A 20,865-nucleotide genomic window follows, 5' to 3' on the forward strand; every position below is an offset into this window, starting at 1 on the left:
TTTTACTAGAAGCTGGCTAAAGTTATTAATAAAGCTGCTTAAATTCAACGATAGTCAATACTTTCACCTCACAATTTGAATCTGTTCCTAACTGTGCTGTCTGGGTGTGACAGAAATTCATCTTGCAGCAGACAAGCAGCCTCTTTCTTCATCCTGCCTCAGCAGTGGTGCACATTGCCTCAAAGAACAGCGTACTGGCATTGTTCTGCTGCTACGTGTTGCAAATGACTCAGCTCTAAGACAGCAACACTATTAGTAGCTTTTTTAGTTTGACATGCATGAAGTGAACATTAAAATGACATTTACTCTAATGATCCTTTTTGCACAGCCAAATGAGCTGAAGTGAATACATCATGGCTTATCATCAAATACTTATTTCCACAGATCTGTTCCTCATTCATAGGACATAACCCAATTTTAACCAGTTATAAAACAGCCACTCTTAAACAGGTTCTCAATCCCAAAGAAACACCAAGATTATATTTACACACTTAACTTTTAACACTTTGGAAAACTCCCAGATAAATAACATTTCACCTAATACCTGAAAACCTGATTAATTTTTGGCAATCCAAATAACCCCCTTGGGGACAACCTTGCACTGAAAAAGGCTGATGACACCCCTCCACCCCCCTCCCCACCTTTAGTTCTCTATTTAAATTCAGAAGAGAAACTTCCCATAAGGAAGTTCTCAGTCATTTTTGGACCCAGGGTCTGCAGTTTTGAGAAGTGTACATCAAAAACATTTGCTCCAAGTTTTTCACTATTCAGCACCTGATACAACTACTGACACAGCTCTACTACTGTGAGAAGTACAAATTCAACAAGCCTACTAACTAGATGAGTATTTGAAAGACGCCCATGAAGGCTTCCATGCTATAGAGAACAAGGGTTAAGAGACCAAACTCAGCACCACCAGTGACAGTTTCACATTTTACTAGAACACACCGAAGTACCAGGCTTTAGAAACATAAGCATCCTGCTAAGACATAGTTTCCTGTTCCACTGCTCATCACCATCTCCCACACCACTAGCAGATAAAACAGGCAATTGCATCTTAAAAATACAAACCCCAATAATATCACTTGCAGCAATGAAAGACCTCAAAACCCAAGAGGTAGTCCAGGGAAGCATAAACTCCTGAAGAAGACAACCTGACAGACAGAACTGTCCAATGCAGCTTGTCTATCATATTCTCTGCTCATATGACATTTAGCATAAGAGTGGCTTTGTGTAGACAAGTTTTCAAAGAGGAAGTCTCTGTTGGATGCCTAAATGTATAGCACTGTAAAACTCTCAACACAACTAAGGAGCAACACTAGCTAAGTGTCAGAAAAAGAACACTTCCCTTTTCTCTAGCATTGCATGCAATGCCCAATAAAGAATTTAAGATGCTGGGGAAGGATGAAATCAAAGAACAAGCCATACTAAGAGGCATGAAAAAATGAAATACTCATAACTTAAATTCTGCAAAGCTGAACCTTGATCTCAATTCAAAGGTGGCCTTAATGGTAAAGACAGACATATGCTTTCCTTCATGCATATGGCTGAGTTTTCTATTAGATTGCAGACTGGTACAGCACCCTCAGACACTTAGTTTAAATATAGTCATTTTATGGGCTGCTGTAAATTTATTTTCTTTAGTTGTGGGGAGAAATGGATTTGTTCTAGACAGTTTGCAAAGGAGAACAGACGGTAACAAGTTTCCTCAAAGCAGAGTTGACAACAAAAATAAGATAATTGGTAAACAAAGTGACACAAATGTTGTGAAAGATAGCAACTTCCCACACACACATTTCAGGTATCAACCCCCAGTTCATCTTCTTTGATCTAAAATACTGCAAAACTATTACAGTTTATGCACCCTTCTCCCTGCCAACAAATCACAGAAACATTCAGGTTGGAAAAGATCCTCAGGATCACCAAGTCCAACCAAGAGCCCTACTCTCGAAGGTTCACCCCTAAACCATAGCCCCGAAGCACCACATCCAAACCACCTTTAAACACATCCAGGCTTGGTGACTCAGCCACCTTCACACACTCCAATGCCTGACCACTCTTTGCTGTGAAAAAAATTCTTCCCAATGTCCAGTCTAAACCTACCCAGTGGCAGCTTGAGGTCATTCCCTCTTGTTCTATCATTTATTACTTGTGAGAAGAGACCAGCACCAGCCTCTCTACAATGTCCTTCCAGGTAGTTGTAGAACTCTCAAGCCTTTCTTTCAAACAAAGTAGCCCCTGCTCCTTCAGTCACTCTCCAGGCCCTTGCCCAGCTTCATTGCCCTCCTCTGCACTGGCTCCAGCACCTCCACATCTGTCTTGTATTGAGGTGCTCAAAACTGAACACAGTACTCAAGGTGTAGCCTCACCATGGTGAGTACAAGGGGACAATCACCTTCCTACTCCACATAGCATTTCTAATACAAATAATGTTTGCTGCCCAAAAAGCAAAGCATTCCTCAGCCTAGCACAATTAGTTCAGAATAACTGAAGTGAAATTACATTTTTAAAAAGAGAAAAAAAAAAAAAGGTTCTATAGAGAGGGTTGCATAAGTAACTGGAAACAAATGGGGTTCCTTCCCATTTAAGCCCCTTTCTGCAAATAAATGCAGTGTACTGATATGCCAGACTTTAAAAATACAGCCCAGACATTTGAATTGTTATAACAGTGTTTTTCTGACATAGGAAAACCCCAGCTTATTTGGTTGTAGCGAAGTCAACACCTTACAGACAGGTTTTCCTTAATGTATCCACGCACAAACTTTAAATAAACCGAGTTCATTCTGCTTCTCACTTGAGAGAACAAATCCTGTCTTTCAATCGCTAACAAGTCAACTTGTACAGCACCTTTTTTTCCCCCCTTCTTATAGTTTTGCCTTGCTTTAAAAGCTACAGTTAATCAATCTCCATTTATTTTCAGAAGGGCCCAGCAAAACTGCCTGATAACGCCAGTTTCCTGAAGTACATTTTTGCATAACATCTTCCCCACTACAAAAGTCACCTTTCTAGCCCAAACCCATTAAATAAAGTTTTAAATATATAGTGCCAATTTTCCTATTTACAATATATTCTGAAGGCAAATACAAATCTTTTAAAGTTGTGCTTGTAAATACATCCTGCAATTACTAAATCTACTCCTACTTGGAAAACACAGCACTGATCAACTTAATCGTGTCTTGAGAGGTTCTGATGTTGAATTCGCAGTTGCCCACCATTCTAAGCTCCTCTTTCATCAAGTGAAGTGGAAGCTATAAAACATTTAAGGACACTTTAACATATGAGTTTTTCTTGTGGTCCTTGTGGCTTAATCAGATGTTGCACCTGGTACTTTAACAGTGAGATTCCTTCTGGTATTGGTGACATGTCGTTGTTGAGCTAAGAAGGAACGGCCAGGTCCATCTTTGCAGGCACCACTACTGCCAACCAGTCTTGCTTCCATACCTAGCTTCTGAAGAGTGAGGCTCTGCAAATAAGTTAAATAACATTTACACTACAGCAAAAATCCCCAAACCAAACCCCAAAGCAAACTGGCCATCTGTCATACACCATGCTCAGACTTACACTATTTCTTACACACCATTTCTTGCTACCATAAAAGGCTGAAGAAAGTAAGGTTGATTTCACATTGATATAAAATGTGTTCATTCTAGTTACAGCAAAGTTGTTATCTTATCAAGTAAGCCATTTCACTTTCCTTTGTTGGTTTCCCATTCTAATCTTCTTTATGAAACTAAATATTGCTTCATATGCTGGTAAACAACTTTTAGTCCTTTTCCCAGCAATCTAACATTAAATGTTCTAACAGCCTTTGCAACACTGCTGTATTCCACAAATACTCTGCTAAAGATGCTCAAGCCCAAAGTGGGAACCTGGGAACTTTCTGAACCATGACCTTTTTGTCTCAAGCCTGAAATCAGTTGCTAACGCAACTGAACAATCAGGAATTTTGGCTGCTGAATCCAGATGGAAGCTCGTGGCAGAAAACAGGACATTGCTTTCACAGAAGCCATGACCTGTGCCAAGTTTTAAGTCTCCTGTTCCAAACCACAGCAGACAAGAAGAAAACACAACAAACTAACTTTACAAAAGAGTTGTTCCAATACTGCTAAAAAGAAATCTTACAGAGACTTTTTTTTTAAACTGACGAATTTAGCAAAGTGTTCTTCTGAGACCCCAAATAACCAAACTTTTGGCCCACCTTGTTATACCATGCAGTTACAATCAGCTTTTCCTCATAATCACGTAACTTAGCAAGTTTGTATTCAGCCTGCAAGGAGACAGAAAACAATCTCAATTAAAACACAAAAGTAATCTGCATAAGCTTAATGCAGTTCACAAAAAAATAAACACGGCAGAAATGTGTAAGCATGGCAAATAATGACAAGGGTTAGAGGTGTAAATAAAGATACTTCCAGAAATGACTATGGAAAGAGTTATAGACTTCAAGAGGCGGCTAAACTTTGCAGTTCAACTCAGGACTATACTATGAGAGGGTGTGTGGGGAAAATATGCATGAAAGTCTAAGGTATGTCATAAAGTCTATAAATAATTTAGTAAACTTTTCACCTGAAAGTCAAGAGACAAGAATGTACAGCTAGTGGATAAAGATTCTTATGCCACTGAATAGTCATTGCATAGCATAATTACTTAGTACAACACAAAAGTAATCTGAGGCCGCAGTATTTAGTGTCAGACCGCTAACACAGTGAGGAGTTCAATATTTGCTCAGGTAACTGTTCTATCCAGTCCCCTCACTATTGCTATGAAACTGAATGCAGCATTACCCAAGTATTTTTGGGACTGTCAACAATCCTCTCAGCTGTGCAGATTTTACTGAACTTTTACTCTCCTACATATACACTAACTCTTCTACAGGTTTTTAAGAACTCCGGTATATGAAGCCGCTGATAATAGGGCTAGTAAATTAAACTTGTCACTCCCCAAATACAAACTAAGTGGCATTACTACTGGTCTCTGCAGCTCTGTAACAAGTTACCATAATGCAGCAAAAAAAATTGGTTTTATGAAGTACTTCACTTACAGCTTTTCAGATTTAGAATTAATCCAAGTTAGTGTTTCAGGCCTCCAATGAAAAACTAAATTGAACAATTAAAAGTGCTCTGACAAACTTAACTAGGATACAGGGTTAAAGCCAAGCTAAGGATCTCTAGGTTTGATATTCTGTGCAGTTTCTAGTTGAGTGGAGTATTGAAGGGTATTGGATCATTAAGGAAAGACTAATTTCAGTGTCCAGTGTCAGAGACAGCAGAACATTAGAATTTATTATTACATAAGTAAATGTTTACCTCTAGTTCTTCAATTTTTTTGTCTTTCTCTGTCAGCTGTTTTCTGAGCAACATAATTTCTGCTGATGCAGGATTTAACTTGGGATCTAAGGTTCTTATCACCTGTACAAGGTGAAACAAATGCATTAGAAGTCAGGTTTGATTCTCAACAGCTCTGTACTTTGTTTGCTCTTAGCAGAAATATGAAAGCCAAGTGCACTAGTGAGGCAATTATGAAGAAAACTCGGCTGTTAGTATGACAGAGATACCAAAGGGTATAAAGGAATCATGAATGCATCTCACACTGTAGCCCACACTCATACATTTAACTGACTGCAGCTGAGCAATACAGAATCATAGAATTGGTAGGGTTGGAAGAGACCTCAAGGATCATCTAGTTCCAACCCCACTGCCATACGCAGGGACACCTCACACTAGATCAGGTTGCTCAGAGCCACAACCAGCCTGGCCTTAGAAACCTCCAGGGATGGGGCTTGCACCATGTAGTTACTAGTTGCAACTGGTTGGTGGGGAGGATGACTCAAATCAGTCTGTTTAGTAATTTATGAGGGAGGAATGCCTGTCTTCAGAAATACACCACCCACATTTCTTGCTTTCTCAAGGTACATTTTGTATCTTTCTTCCATTGCTTTCATATCTTCATCCTTTTTTTGCAATGCTGCTTCCAGCTCTCCAATCTTCTGAGCTGTTTACAGAAACATCAAAGACAAAATAAAACCAGACGTGGTATTTTTCAAGGTTTCTGTGCTCTCTTGATTCAGCCATCCCCAAATAAACTTTCCAGCTACTAAACCATTTCCAGAATCCTTATTTTTGTTTTAGTTGTACTAGAAGGTCCCCACCTGACCCTGAAGTCCCATTTGTTGAACTAAACTAAGGCCCCATGAACCTCCCCCTGCCTACTGATGAGTGCAAAAAAGCAGCCCTCCCTTCACCTTCTATTCACATTTAAAGCTGAGCTGTAGCAGAAAGCCTTATCCATGCAAGTATTCCAGGGGTTATTGTAATAACTTTAGAAGAAACTTAACATCATTTCTTTACAAAATAAAACCAAACCCCACAGAAAACAACTTACGGTTCTGAGTAACATCAGGCTGTAGTTCTGCAAGGTCAGCCTCTTTCTTCTGCAACTCATCGTGAACTTCATTCAGTTTTTCCCTATGAATAAAAGGCTGGGCTAAGGATTAAGGTCACAAACAATTCCATGCATAGTTTCAAGAGCCAAAAGCCAAAACTTGGTGGTGGAAGTGTTTAAACAATTATTTTCTCCTCTGGCAATTCTTCTGAGTGTCAATACAAATATTAGCAGGCATTTTTGAAGAACCACAAAAGCTATGACTTCTGAATTGAATCTCCTTCACTTATAACTAGAAATAAATGAGAAAATTATTAATAAAAGACCCCTCCAGCATGTCCTTAGTAGGAACTAAGGATGAAAATATTTCAGAACAATGAAATAAACCTGGAGTTCAGTAAGAGTGATGGTTTTGGCAGTCTTTTGCAGAACCAGAACAATTCAAATGCTGCTGGTGATGGGGAGACAGTTAAGTGGATACTAGCATTACAAGATTTATCACAGAGTGGACAACTGGAATGCTAATCCTCCATTCAACACATGCATGACTCAAATCAGTGGCTCAGAGAAACAACACATCCCTGCAAAGACTTGGGCAGTTTCTGAGCTACAACAATGAAATTATTTGTCATAAACAGGCTATTGTGAGTGCATGTGCCATACTTACATGTGTGCTTCCAGCTTCTGTTTCAGGTTGCTGGACTAGGCAAGGAAAGAGTTAAAATGCAGTTATATTTCAGTTTTTCACACCACATGTTAAAGTGATCTTATGAAGTTAGACAAGATAGTTTGCTCATCAAACCAAAGAAATCCTAAGAAAGCTGAATTTTTTTGTGCATTTCTGTAACTGCATTTAGATTTTTTTGCATCACAGATACCAGTTTCAGCATCTTTTTTCTTTAGAGCTATTCTCTCAATATATCACCATTTAATTGTAACACTAGAGGGTTTTAAAAGTACAGTAGAAGGTAGAAGAGTGACAGTGGGGAACCGAGTGGCCCCAAAGAGGCTTCAGAGCTTATTCTTACTACTGTATAAACTAGTGTGTTTCAAACTAACTTTAAAAGAATCAACCCAAAAAGCCAACCAAGAGAGCACTGAACCACTATCCTGCCTTCTTAGTTATCAGCAGTAGATACACTGAGAAGGAGACATCTAAACAAAGGACTTGATGTTACACTGAAGGATTTTAAACAAAACTGCCAAAAAGTCTTTTAAGATTTCACTTACTCCTTCAGTCTTGGATCCCTGCTCCTGCAAAGTCTTCTGCAGGTCTTCAATCTGTTGCTGTAACTCTCCAATACGTTCTTCATTTAGCCTTTTAGGAAGAAAAGACAGTTCTTACCGCTCTAAATCCATCACAAGAAGCAGATTTTTCTGCTTCCTGTCTGGATGGGTACATCCTGTTTCAGAGGGTATATCCAGCAGTATTTAAGCCACAAAGGAAATTATTTCAAATGCTTTAGTTTGACCTGAACTTCTGGGGAGACAAAGTTCTTCCAGAACTTTCATTATGAAATGTTTAATAAAGTTGTCCTGTGTTTAAGTTTTGAGGAAGCTTAATACCTAAAAAGTCTTACATCCTAGTAAACTGCTTTCAGCATGCTTTAACTGAGAGATTCAGACCATATCCCAGTGTTACAACATGATCAGTCTGAAGTTGCAGAAATAGAGGTTACCTCCATTCTTGGTCTACCTAGAATCATTAAGAGCTAAGAAGAGCATCCTACAAGCAGAGCAGACCACATACAGACCTACCACATCAAACATGACATTTAAGCTACTTCCCCTTCTTGCTTGCCTCAATCATTCATTAGTGATGACACAGGTGAAAGAAAACGGATAGCTGGCTTCCAGCATAGTGCTGCACTACAGATGCAAGCCATAGAGCCACTGCAAAGGTCTACAAATCAGGGGTTTTTGTATTGCTGTTTCTCCTCTCACCTTTTCTCAGTTTCTAGTTCATTCACTGTCCGATGCTTTTGCTCCAGCTGTTCCTGGAGCTTCATGATACGCTCATTTTCTGATCCTTCCTGTTGCAATAGGAGCATCTTATTTTCATGCTGCAGCCGGATAAACATTTCTCTGAATCAAAACCAACAAGAAAGTCACTGTTAACTAAGAAAAAAAACCAAGAACAGACTAAGAGCAGGAGACTATATTCCTGTTTCCTCCCCCAACCTTAGAAGGGACCAAAACAAAGTCTGCCTGAAGAGATCCAGCCACGGTAACGACTCAGCCACAGGCTACTAGTAAACCAATAGATACCCAGACAGAGCCAGCGCACAAGCATGCAGGTGTCCAGGCAGCTAGCTGCAGAGAGTGCTGGAGCCTGGCACTTGGAAGGGAAGGTGAAGGAGACAACACCTGTGTGAGGTGTGACCAAGTGAATTATCTTCTCCATCTAGTGGCTGAGCTAAAGGATGAAGTATCGAGACTCAAGACTATAAGGGAATGCAAAAGGGAGTTATGTATGTTGGAGCAGGCTTTACAGACCTCCCTGTTGAGGGAGGTGTCCCTGGAAACAGCAGGGAATGGGTACAGGTCCCTGTTAGGAGAAGCATGGCGAATACATCCCGGCCCTCTCTGCCTCCCCCATTGCTCTTGCACAGTAAGTATGAGGCCCTGCATGTTTAGGGCAATGTGGATGAGAAGACAGGAGAGGAACCATCTGATGGGATGCCTAAAGCAAATCAGTCCTCACCATCCATCAGGACTAGCACCATAAAGAAAAAGAGGAGGGGAATTGTTGGTGACTCTCTCCTGATGGGAACAGAGGGTCCTATATGTCATCCTGACCCATCCCACAGTGAAGTCTGCTGCCTACCTGGGGCTGGGTAAGGGACATCACCAGGAGACTACCAATGCTAATCCAGCCCTCTATTACCCATTACTGGTAATCCAAGCTGGAAGCAATGAGATTGATAAGAAGAGCACCAGGACAATCAAAAAGGAATTCAAGGCCCTCAGACGATTGATGGGGCAGGAGCTCAAGTGGTGTTCTGCTCAGTTCCCTCAGTGGCAGGGGTGTACACTGAAAGGAAGAGGAGAATCCATGCCATCAACAAATGACTCAGGGGATGGTGCCAGCAGCAGAATTTTGTGCTCTTTGATCAAGGGGCACCTGACCTGCCAGACCTACATGGGGTGAATCTACCAGAAAGGGCAAGAGGGCTCTAGCACTAGAGTTGGCAGGGCTCATTGGGAAGGCTTTGAACTAGGTTTGAAGCGGGTGGGTGATGAAACCAGTCTCTCTGGAGAGGAGAGAGGGAGACAAACTAGAGTTAGTTGAGAAATCAGCAGCCCAGCTGAAGTGCAGGTACACCAATGCACACAGTATGGGTAACAAACAAGAGGAACTGGAAGTCTTGGTTCACCAGGAAAACTATGATGTAGTTACCATTACAGAAACATGGTGGGATGATTCACTGATGATGTACTGCACTGGGTGGTTACAAGCTCTTTAGGAGAGACAGGCAAGGGAGAAGAGGAGAAGGAGTGGCCCTGTATATTAGGGAATCTCTTGATGCCACAGAACATGAAGTAGAGGATGAAAGGACTGAGTGCCTGTGGGTTAAAATCAGAGGGAGGGTTAACAAAACTGACATTCTGGTTGGAGACTGTTATACACCACCCAACCAGGATGAAGAGGTTGATGAAATATACTGGAGGCTGTCTCAATATCATCAGACCTTGTCCTTGTGGGAGACACTAACCTGCCAGACATCTGCTGGGACCTTAACTCAGCAGAGAGGAGGCAGTCCAGAAGGTTCTTAGAATGTAGGTAAGACAGCTTCTTGATGCCACTGTTGTAAGCCAGCCAGGGGTCAGGCCCTGCTTGACCTGCTGTTCTCAAATAGAGAAGAGCTGGTGGGAGATGTGAGGCTGTCTAGGGTGCAGTGACCATGAGATATTCAATATGCAGGGACATAAGGAGGAGCAATAACAGAACCCTTACTTTGGACTTCCAGAGGGCAGACTTCAGCTTATTTAAGCAACTAATTTGCAGAATGCCCTGGGTAGCAGCCCTTAAGAACCAAGGGGTCCAGGACAGTTGGACCTACTTCAAACAGGAGCTCTTGAAGGCACAGGAACAGGCTGTGCCCATGTGCCAAAGGATGAGCTGCAGGGAAGGTGACCAGCCTGGATGGGCAAGCAAGAGGCTGTATTGCCTTTGGAAAGGGGGGCAGGCAACTAGCGATATGCTTAAGGATGTTGTTAGATCAAGTAGGAGAAAAATTAGAGAGGCAAAAGCCCAGTTAGAACTCAAGCTGGCCACTGCTGTGAAAGACAATAAAAAGCATTCTTATATATATATTAATGCTAAAAAGAGGAGCAAGAAGAACCTCCACTCTTTATTGGACCTGGAGGAAAACATTGTAACTAAAGATGAGGAAAAGGCTGAGGTACTAAATACCTTATTTGCCTCCATTTTCAACAGTAAGGCAGGAGGACTTCAGGATAACTGACCTCCTGAACTGGTAGACGGGGTGAGGGAGCAGTGTAGTACCCCCAAAATCCATGAGGAAGTAGTTAGGGACTTGCTGAGCCACTTGGATACTCACAAGTCCATGGGATCCATCCTAGGGTGCTGAGAGAGCTGGCAGATGAGCTGGCCAAGCCGCTCTCCATCATTTACTACCAGTCCTGGCTCATGGGAGAGGTCCCAGATGACTGGAAACTGGCCAATTTGATGCCCATCCACAAGAAGGGCTGGAAGGAGGAACCTGGAAACTACAGGCCTGTCAGCCTGACCTCAGTGCCAGGCAAGGTTATGGAGCAGATCATCTTGGGGGCAATCACAATGCATCTGCAGGATGGCCAAGGGATCAGCCCTGGCCAGCATGGATTTAGGAAGGGCAGGTCCTGCCTGACCAACCTGATCTCCTTCTATGATCAGGTGACTGGCTGGTGGATGTGGGGCAGGCCGTGGATGTAGTCTACCTGGACTTCAGCAAGGCCTTTGACACCGTCCCCCACAGCAAACTCCTGGCCAAGCTGTCAGCTCGTGGCTTGGACAGCAGCACTCTGTGCTGGGTTAGGAACTGGCTTGGAGGGCTGAGCCCAGAGAATGGTGGTGAATGGTGCCACAGCCAGCCACTAGTGGTGTCCCCCAGGGATCAGTGCTGGGCTCCATCCTGTTCAACATCTTTATTGATGATCTGGATGAAGGGATTGAGTCTGCCATTATTAAGTTTGCAGACGACACCAAGTTGGGAGCAGGTGTTGATCTGTTAGGGGGTAGAAGGGCTCTCCAGAGGGACCTTGACAGGCTGGACAGATGGGCAGAGTCCAACATGATGGCAAGTCCAAGTGCTGGCTGCTGCACTTTGGTCACAAGAATGCCATGCAGTGCCACAGGCTGGGGTCGGAGTGGCTGGAGAGCGGCCAGGCAGAAACCGACCTGGGGGTACTGATTGACAGCTGGCTGAACATGAGGCAGCAGTGTGCCCAGGTGGCCAAGAAGGCCAATGGCATCCTGGCCTGGATCAGAAATAGTGTGGCCAGCAGGAGCAGGGAAGTCATTGTGCCCCTGTACTCAACACTGGTTAGGCCACACCTTGAGTCCTGTGTCCAGTTCTGGGCCCCTCAATTTAAGAAGGACATTGAGACACTTGAATGTGTCCAGGGAAGGGCAACAAGGCTGGGGAGAGGTCTTCAGCACAAGCCCTACGAGGAAAGGCTGAGGGAGCTGGGATTGTTTAGCCTGGAGAAGAGGAGGCTCAGGAGAGACCTTATTGCTGTCTACAACTACCTGAAGGGAGGTTGTAGCCAGGAGGGAGTTGGTCTCTTCTCTCAGGCAACCAGCACCAGTCTCAAGCTGCACCAGGGGAATTTTAGGCTCAAGGTGAGGAGAAAGTTCTTCACAGAAAGAGTAATTGGCCATTGGAACGTGCTGCCCAGGGAGGTGGTGGAGTCACCGTCCCTGGAGGTGTTCAAGAGGGGATGGGATGTGGCACTTGGAGCCATGGTTTAGTTAATCATGAGGTATTGTGTGATAGGTTGGACTTGATGATCTCTGACGTCTTTTCCAACCTTACTGATTCTATGAGTCTACATAGTTAGGGTAGCCATGGAATTTTTTTAATTAAAAGGTAACTTTGAAAAAAGATTATTGTGATGCAAATGTTAAGATTCAAACGAAGGTGTAAATTAAGTCACTCCAAAGTCACATTTTATTGTGCCTCTATGCTTCACTCTGCCAGATTTCAAAAGCAATTATTAGCTAGCCTCTAGCTATTTGGTCTAGTAACTGTGTGTTATTTACTTATTCTGTTTGCCAGTGGCAAGGTAAGAATCGTTTCATGTTGCACTGAATTTAGGGAATAATCTCAAGCAATGATCAGCTGATAGAAGGAAATGTTTTTGCTCTTGTGGGCCACAAACCCTGTGAGCAAACTGCAATTATGTAGAAGAGAAAAAAGCATTTAGCTAATTACCAACGGCCATTGTGACTCAGGATGGCACACAACTACCTGTTAATGAGTGCGGGTAAACATTGCAAGAAAGTCTTTTCTTCTTTCTCTGGCCTTAGATAAGAGACGGTGATAGTTTGCCTTTGGTCTAACACCTGTCTGAGCCTTGCTCAGGGATCTGTGTTCCCTGACATTTCCTCGGCAGCCAACCACGATTCTGTAACTGTCGCACGGACACATCTAATTACCAATCACAAGTAGCCTTCTGAACATGTTAGCCTATATAAAGAAATGACTTTGTACAACAAAGTAGACACTTTGCTTGCATCAAGCTTCGTCTCCATCTCTCAATCGCGGTAGTTTCACTCTTTAAAGATGTTTTAAGCTTAATCCTTGTATGTCACAATCTAATATGCTTTTAAAGTAAGAACGGAAAGTAATTATAGTATGGGAAAATAATTAACAGCTACATGGGGGCCCAGGAGGGAAAGCAAGAAGTGTGATTCAGAGTCAGTATTAAACTTTCACAGAGATAATATTATGCTCCATCCATTAAAAAAACAAAACAGCCATGACTCATTTCTTACCTATATTCCACTGGCAGAATTTCCGCAGCAAGATTCTCATGGCTTTTGTCACGAGATGCACCTGAAATTGCAGGGGAAGTTCAATTAACCAAACTAAAAAGAAATCACTGAAATACATGAAAAAATCCCCTGTAGATAAAGCCATACCTGTTTGACTCAGGTGATCCTGCTGCATCTGTGAATATCTGAGCTCTTCATTTGTCTCTTTTAATGCATCACACTGTACTATCAGTCTCTAAGAAGATATATTTGAGGTGGAATTAAGTCATACTGCACCACTTCAAGAGCAAGTAACATTAATCAGGAATAGTACTGACACACAGACTTTAAGACCTGTTTTATACGTGTATGCACTCATAAGAGGCACTGAATATTTTTATAGTAGCACTGTGTCCAGTTCTGGGCCCCTCAATTTAAGAAAGACATTAAGATACTTGAACATGTCCAGAGAAGGGCAACGAGGCTCGTGACAGCCCTGTGAGGAGAGGCTGAGGGAGCTGGGATTGTTTGGCCTGGAGAAGAGGAGGCTCAGGGCAGACCTTATTGCTGTCTACAACTACCTGAAGGGAGGTTGTAGCCAGGAGGGGTTTGGCCTCTTCTCCCAGGCAACCAGCACCAGAACGAGAGGACACAGCCTCAAGCTGCACCAGGGGAAGTTTAGGCTGGAGGTGAGGGGAAAGTTCTTCACAGAGAGAGTTGTTAGCCATTGGAATGTGCTGCCCAGGGAGGTGGTGGAGTCGCCATCCCTAGAGGTGTTCAAGAGGGGATTGGACGTGGCACTTGGTGCCATGGTTAGTAGGCATGAGATCTTGGGTGACAGGTTGGACTTGATGATCTTTGAGGTCTTTTCCAACCTTGTTGATTCTATGATACTTCTGGGAAGACTTTCCTCAAGCAGAGGAACGTCAGATTTATTAGGTGTTCAAATAACCCCTTTTACTACAGGCTTACCTCTTTTTCTTTGATTGAAGCTTCATGTTTTTCTTCAAGTCTCTTCATTTCAAAGGCCAGCTTATCAGCCCTTTTGGATTCTTCAGACAGTTTGTTATGAAGCTCCTGGACCTTTTCATAAAAAGATGACATCCAGCATACGAACTTTGCAAACTGCCACCTCTAAAAGCTATGTTAAAAACCTTCACTCTTGCCCTTTTCAGCTGAAATAGAGAGCTGATCCTCCAAGCTTGGGGGAAGAGAAATTGAACAAAGGTCTGTGTGTTTGGAGATTATTGCTTTCGTTTGGGTTTTGCTTTGTTTTGTCTTCTCAGGCTTTATTTAACTCCTGCATCTCTTTAATTACTACTGAAATAAGTGAAATTAAAATTAAACCAAGTTTAGAATACATTTCCATGAATGAAGTTTGGAATATTGCATACAAGTAATCTCAGCAATAGCTAAACAACCCCTCCCAAGCACAAGAATTACCTCATTTAAAGAAGAAAAGCCTAGAAACCATGAAAAACTGATCAGTTCAGAGGGCAACTACAGTTAAGCTTGCTAGCTTAATGAACAGGGGAAGACAAAGAGTGAACAGCAGTGCATGAAGGAGTTTCCAACATCAAATCTTATGGGGCAATACAGGTTAAGCACATGGGCTTAAATTCAGCTGTTAAATTATGCTTCTATGAAAAATATTTGAATAAATCTTATGTAGGTGTTGTAGGTTTCTTTCTTTCTTCCCTTTCCTGCATATTCCCTATTTAAGAGGCAGAACTTTCAGTCAGCACTCTTGGCTCCTGCTTTCACTTTTGCTGGCTGTGGGCTGCACGGTGGGGCCTAGTCCATCAGGGCCTAATAAATTCCTTTTTCCCTTAATACCTTTTCTATTTTGTTAATACTACTTTTATTCACTTCCAATACTGTGTGAGTTTGTTTATCCATTTTACCTTCCCCTGCGTAGCTTTTCCCTGTGGGAGGAGAAGGAGGGGAAAGAGGGTAAACCTACGTTCCCTCAAACCAGGACAAAAGGTAAGATGCGTATTTGAAGAAAAAGTAGCACCTTAAGTATAGCTGCAGCCTTACCTGTCTCTTGTAGGTCTCTAGCTGGGCCCGTGCTGCGTTGGCTTTCCTCAGTTCCTCCTCCAGACTGACTGTATTGTGCATGTACATCATGTTGGTTTCCTGCAGAGATTTGACTTGCCTGCGGAAGTCATTCAGATCCTGGAGCTTTTTACGATAGACTTCCACAGTGGATTCCAGCTTACTTGCCTTGTCTGCAGTATTCCTTCAAGTACAAACAAGAATTAGGAGTATGTTGTTGTTGTGGTGGGTTTTTGTTTTGTTTTTTTTTCCAAAGATTGAAGTAGTAAAATTCTGCTGTCATGCCCATTAAAGCTTTTTCAGCGTGCTTAGCAGCAGAGTTAAATCTCACCACTTTATTTACAAATGCACACTTGTGTTATGCAAAGACTGCTCATAAAACATTGCAATTAGCACAGGGTTCAAAGTGGGAGTAAGACTGACAGCTGAATGCCAGAAGTAGAAGCAAGGGTTAGTATGTCAAATCTCTCTAGGGAATTCTGTGGGGTGCAATGTAACCGCGCCACAACATCCTGCGCTAGATAGTCAAAATACATGTACCTGGTAAGGAAAAACATGCAGATGTTCTCACGGTGGGCTTATATATAATGAGAATATAAATGCACTACAAAAAGGATCATTAGCAAGTATGACCAAGAATTACCAGCTGATCATTAACCAAAACCAATGTGGTAATATTTGAATCATAAACAGAGAAATTTGAATGTCTGTGTTTATTATCTGCTGTCTCATATTACTTGCAGCTAGTAGAAGAACACTGTGGGGGAAAAAAAAATAGATCTATACTTAAGATTTGTTTCAGATGCTAATTAAGAACCACTGTAAGTTAAACACCTGAAACCACTTTTCTTCCATGCCTTATTCATATTACCTTATTAATAGCAGGTCTGCTTTTGCAATAGAGTTTGCTTTGGCTATTTCTTGGGTGGTCTGGTATTTAGATTATGCAAGATGGAATGTTACGTTAAATTCTAGTCAACGTTACTATGTATTTCATCTTCATTTTGTTAATCGTGTTGCCAGCCTAAATCAAGCCTGAAATGCTGACACTACAAGCTACGTTGAAGTTCTAGCTGTATATATGCTTTTCTGCATTCAGAAAACGCAGCCTTTTACCAGTACAAATTTCCCCTTAATAAAGAATGCACAAATGCAAGCCCATGAAAATGTCTTAATTCTTGCAGAACTTCACCATTCATTCCATATGAAGAATAATTTCTGTATTCATCTTACTTCACAGAAAAATCCCATGTGGGTATTCTTAAGCAAACAATAAAGTCTATGCCTGAAAGCTTGCACTCCATCTCTGCATTGTCAAAGGACTTTTTTCCAACACTTACTTTAAGATCTATCTGCAGAAGTAATGCCTCAGGAGCAAGAAATCTCATTACATACAATCCCTTGGCTTTCATCATGAAATCCTCCTAATGCGTGTGTGGGGAGCTCTCTCTTACATACCTAAGAATATCATTTTCATCTTTCAAGGCTCTAGACTCTTCTGCCAAAGAGGTTAGTTCATTGTTTCTGTGCTGCAGCTCAATCAATTGTTTCTCTAGGTCTTCACAATGGACACGATAATCATCTTTTGCAGCTTCAAGCCTGCCAGATCAAAACCAGGAACTCTGTTTAGAACTCAGTGTTATCACGCATTTTTTCATTTAGTGCTAGAACTACTAAACATGAATAAGACAAAGGAAACCTACTAGATTTAAGTAGTCAGAAAAATGGTACTGTAACCACAGAACATTTTGTCTACCTGGTAAATCACAAAGGATTGTATACTGCAAGTTTACCGTATCAAGGGACCAGATGAAAAGTCATTTCCACACCACCCCCCCTCCAGGAATCACCAGGAGAAAAATTAGTATGTAACTGAAATCAATAGAGATAAGAGATACAGTGGGGTTTGAGTGTGTTAGAATTTTGTTTACACACAAATCACTTCTGTGCTCATTTTCTGCCTTCCACCAACTTCTTTGCAGCATCAAATGGCTACCATATGGCAATTACCAAGTGCTATTTTCTGCATCAAGTAACAGGTTTTCAAAAAGGTAAGGACTGTACTAGGAAGCTTTCCTAGCAAAAGACATTGAGAGAAAAATCCTGAGAAAGTAGCAGAAATTCTCAGGACATAACTGACATGACAAGGAAAGCATTTTTGAGAGAAACCACTTCATACCTGAAGTTTTCTTCTTGAAGTTGTTCAAGCTGCAACTGTGCATGAAAATACTTTTTTGCAACTGCAGTATTTGGATCATCAAGAGAGTCATCTAGTTGCTCTAGCCTGTCATTCATAATCTCATTTTCCGACATCAGGCTGTTTTTCTCATCCTGGAGGGCAGCCACCTAGTGCAGATAAAACAGCACCAACAATGTAAGACCTGTCCAACTGGGAGGAACCAAGGCAGGACAGCAGTACATCACCAAATTAGTTTATGAATAAGGCTAAGCATTTATAACTTTCAGAATGTAATTTACACAGCATACTTGAGCATACAGATGCTTTAGTGTATGATAGTTATGAAGCACTAAAGGGAGAAGTCCCTCTAAAAAAACAAACCCCAATTTTTGTAACTGAAACCATGGTAGAGGCAGACAATGGGTTATGGAGAGAAACTGGTACTTTCATTGAAAAGGATACCATGGACACTGTACAAAAAAACTTCTATTGGTGTCAAGACACTCTCCATCTTGCTTGTACTTAACAATAAAAAGCAGGATGGCACTGGCTAGCACACCAACACAGCTCTGCCGTGCGCTCCGCAGTGAATGGCTGCGCAAGAAGCGGTTTCAAGCGCTGTAAGCTAGTAAGCACACACGCAAAAGAAAAAACCTAGACAGCTTCAGAGAGAGCATGCACTTCTTGCAACATGTTATCAAACAGGTTTGATATCAAAAGTGTTCACAGCTAAGCAAATGAGAATACAACACTTCATTGAAACAGTCAGTATATTAACAGCCATAAAATGGGGAAGGATTAAGAAGAGAGAACCTTTAAAGTTTTTCTAGGGAAAGCTGTTGTGTTAATTTTAACGTCCTGTCAAACATAAGAGCACGTAGCATGTGTTAGTTAACTGGCATTTAAAAACAGGGACAATATGCTGTTTGGGTTATGTTTTCCTGAATCATAAAGGAAACCTACCTTTCTTATACTCTTGGAAAATATCAAGGAAGACTGAGACCTTACAAGTGAATTTATTAAGAATTAGTTTAAATGAGAAGTGTCAAGTCAATATTATGGCTTCAAATAAGTAAAATAAACATATCATGGTGACATTATTAGACTAAACATCAAACATAAACTAGAGTATGTAATATTAAGAAACAGTTTGTGATCATACTTTAGAAGTCTATCACACAGGTGTAAGGAACAGAACAGTAATTAATCCATCACTTCATTAGGTGCTGGCTTTCTAGGTCACTCCTTTTTACACACCAGATGTCACATGCATACAGAACACCTCTGAGCAGAGCCACACCTGAGCCTTGCTCAGCAATAACACTTCCTGTTCAAGGTTCAACCACTCCTTAAACATGCACAACACTCACACTTACAACATTTTTATGAAAGAACACCCATCTCAGAGTAGAATAAAACAAAGCCCCAAAAAGCTCAATCACACAGAGAAATTTTTTCAGCTTCTCCAGTGCCTGATAGGTTTTTGCTTCTTTTCCATTATTACAACATAACAGAAGTTATTTAAAAGTCAAGACAAATTCTGAAGAGGTATTCTTAAAACACCTCACAGTAATTATGATCTACGGTGTTATTAACTCATCTCTTTATACCCTGCAGTACCTTTCCCTCAAACACCTTTCATGCCTTGACCTGGCCGACACCATGTTATGAATAACTGGCTTTGTGTAACCTATCATTAGTTAATAGAGAAATCTCAAAAGAGAAATTTGTGGGAGTCAGGAGAAAGCCTGGGGACTTTTCTAGTGAGACACACTAATTCTCCTAATGGAAGGAGAAAGTGCAAGTGAACTTGTTATCCAGCAGCTCTTGAAACAAGAGCTTTTGAAGAGCTAACAGTTTAACAGCTGCAATCTGTTGGTTCAGCTGTCAAATCAATCCTATTGCCCATTTAGAAAGAAATCATCTTCTCCTGCGGATTCTGCTCACAAGCATTTGTAGATCTCTACATTTACTAGGGAGCCTTAATACTGCCTCAGGAAAAAAGAGGAACTGAAGCATCAGTTTAATTCTAGCAAAAGCTTCCTGGTCATGGTAATTGGCTATGAGCTACCTAATATAGTCAGTAATCTACTTTTTCAGCTGTCACTACCTGTAAGAAATGCAAAACTGGCCTCTAGTTTTGTGTTGCTATTTTGTTCCAGAGGCTCATACAGCCAATGTGGCTTCTGTAAGAAGACGTCAGTCAAATGTTTTCTTTGTACGTCATCAAAGCTCAGATGAACTTGTCTTACCAGATAAAACTTCTTTCTATTCTCAGACTATAGTGCTATAAAAGAGGGATCAGACCTTAAGGCTCACAAATGGATTGGCTGTTTTGTTTTTTGTTTTTTTTCCTCTAAAAAATTTGATTGAAATGCAAATTCCAGTTTATAGTTATGAAATACTCTTTTCTGGAGTGACCTGATTAACTTCTATATTTACTAAAACAAAAGTAGGTCTATTATCAGCCTGGTTTGAAAAATGTCAGCAAGGATCTATTTGTGTCCATTATTTTTATTTCCTGAAATATCCTCCCTGTGGCAACTGTGTATGAGAAAAAGTTGGTAAATTTTAGAGAAGTTGCCCATTTTAGTCTTTCATCAACTCCTATTGAAAACAGCATCATTTTCTGTGATTAAATCTAATGGCTGATTGTTACATGAACTGGATTTTTTTGGACACAGTTCAAAACACAAAAGGAAGCAGTGACTAAAAATTAAATGGGCAATTTGTAAAGGCATTGTAACACTGGTTTAATGCTACTCTCTCCTAGGAGTAAACAAAGCTTAGCAGAACAAACCACCATTGAGTTCACAGTTGGCACAAAATCTCAGCTTACACATCCCTCAGAAAACTATTCCCAGTAATTGCATTTTGGAGTACAGAGTAATTGCTTTTCCCCAAAACCCAGCTAAATATTCTCAGACAAAGTTAAATAAATGCAAAATTCTTTGCCCTTCAGAATGTCTTCACCTTAATAGCAGCACCACCACATATTAAAGAAATAAACAGCTTGCTGTTTCTTACCTGTAAATCTAGCTCTTGACACCTTTGTGCCAACTCTTCTTTCTCTGCCAGTGCTTCCTGAAGATCTTCCAAAGCTTTTTTAAGCTTTTAAAAAAGGTAAGAAAAGTCAATCATTCCAGCCTATATTCAAAGCACTCAGTTTCAGCTTCCAAAACGTCCCATCAGGTTACACTAATTGTTTAAGGAAGACATTAGGCACACTCATTGACACAGAAACCTACCTGTACACTGTCTGACC

At 41.2% G+C, this 20,865-nt stretch overlaps 1 protein-coding gene across 1 annotated transcript in view; it reads right to left on the reverse strand.

Moving 5' to 3' along the window:
• Positions 1 to 2,872: 2,872 nt before the first annotated feature.
• Positions 2,873 to 20,865, reverse strand: part of HOOK1 (hook microtubule tethering protein 1) — a 30,437-nt gene continuing 12,444 nt past the window's right edge. The window contains exons 8-22 of the mRNA XM_054164947.1: positions 20,628 to 20,711; positions 17,601 to 17,767; positions 16,880 to 17,020; positions 15,404 to 15,605; positions 14,336 to 14,446; positions 13,532 to 13,619; positions 13,385 to 13,445; positions 8,326 to 8,466; positions 7,612 to 7,699; positions 7,049 to 7,083; positions 6,382 to 6,464; positions 5,891 to 5,991; positions 5,307 to 5,408; positions 4,199 to 4,267; positions 2,873 to 3,463 (exon numbers count right to left, since the gene is read on the reverse strand). Coding sequence (XP_054020922.1) covers positions 3,305 to 3,463; positions 4,199 to 4,267; positions 5,307 to 5,408; positions 5,891 to 5,991; positions 6,382 to 6,464; positions 7,049 to 7,083; positions 7,612 to 7,699; positions 8,326 to 8,466; positions 13,385 to 13,445; positions 13,532 to 13,619; positions 14,336 to 14,446; positions 15,404 to 15,605; positions 16,880 to 17,020; positions 17,601 to 17,767; positions 20,628 to 20,711 — 1,632 coding nt within the window. The 3' untranslated portion in view covers positions 2,873 to 3,304. The remainder of the gene's footprint in view (positions 3,464 to 4,198; positions 4,268 to 5,306; positions 5,409 to 5,890; positions 5,992 to 6,381; positions 6,465 to 7,048; positions 7,084 to 7,611; positions 7,700 to 8,325; positions 8,467 to 13,384; positions 13,446 to 13,531; positions 13,620 to 14,335; positions 14,447 to 15,403; positions 15,606 to 16,879; positions 17,021 to 17,600; positions 17,768 to 20,627; positions 20,712 to 20,865) is intronic.

This window comes from Dryobates pubescens, chromosome 11 (genome assembly GCF_014839835.1).
Source record: "Dryobates pubescens isolate bDryPub1 chromosome 11, bDryPub1.pri, whole genome shotgun sequence".
Lineage (NCBI taxonomy): Eukaryota > Metazoa > Chordata > Aves > Piciformes > Picidae > Dryobates > Dryobates pubescens.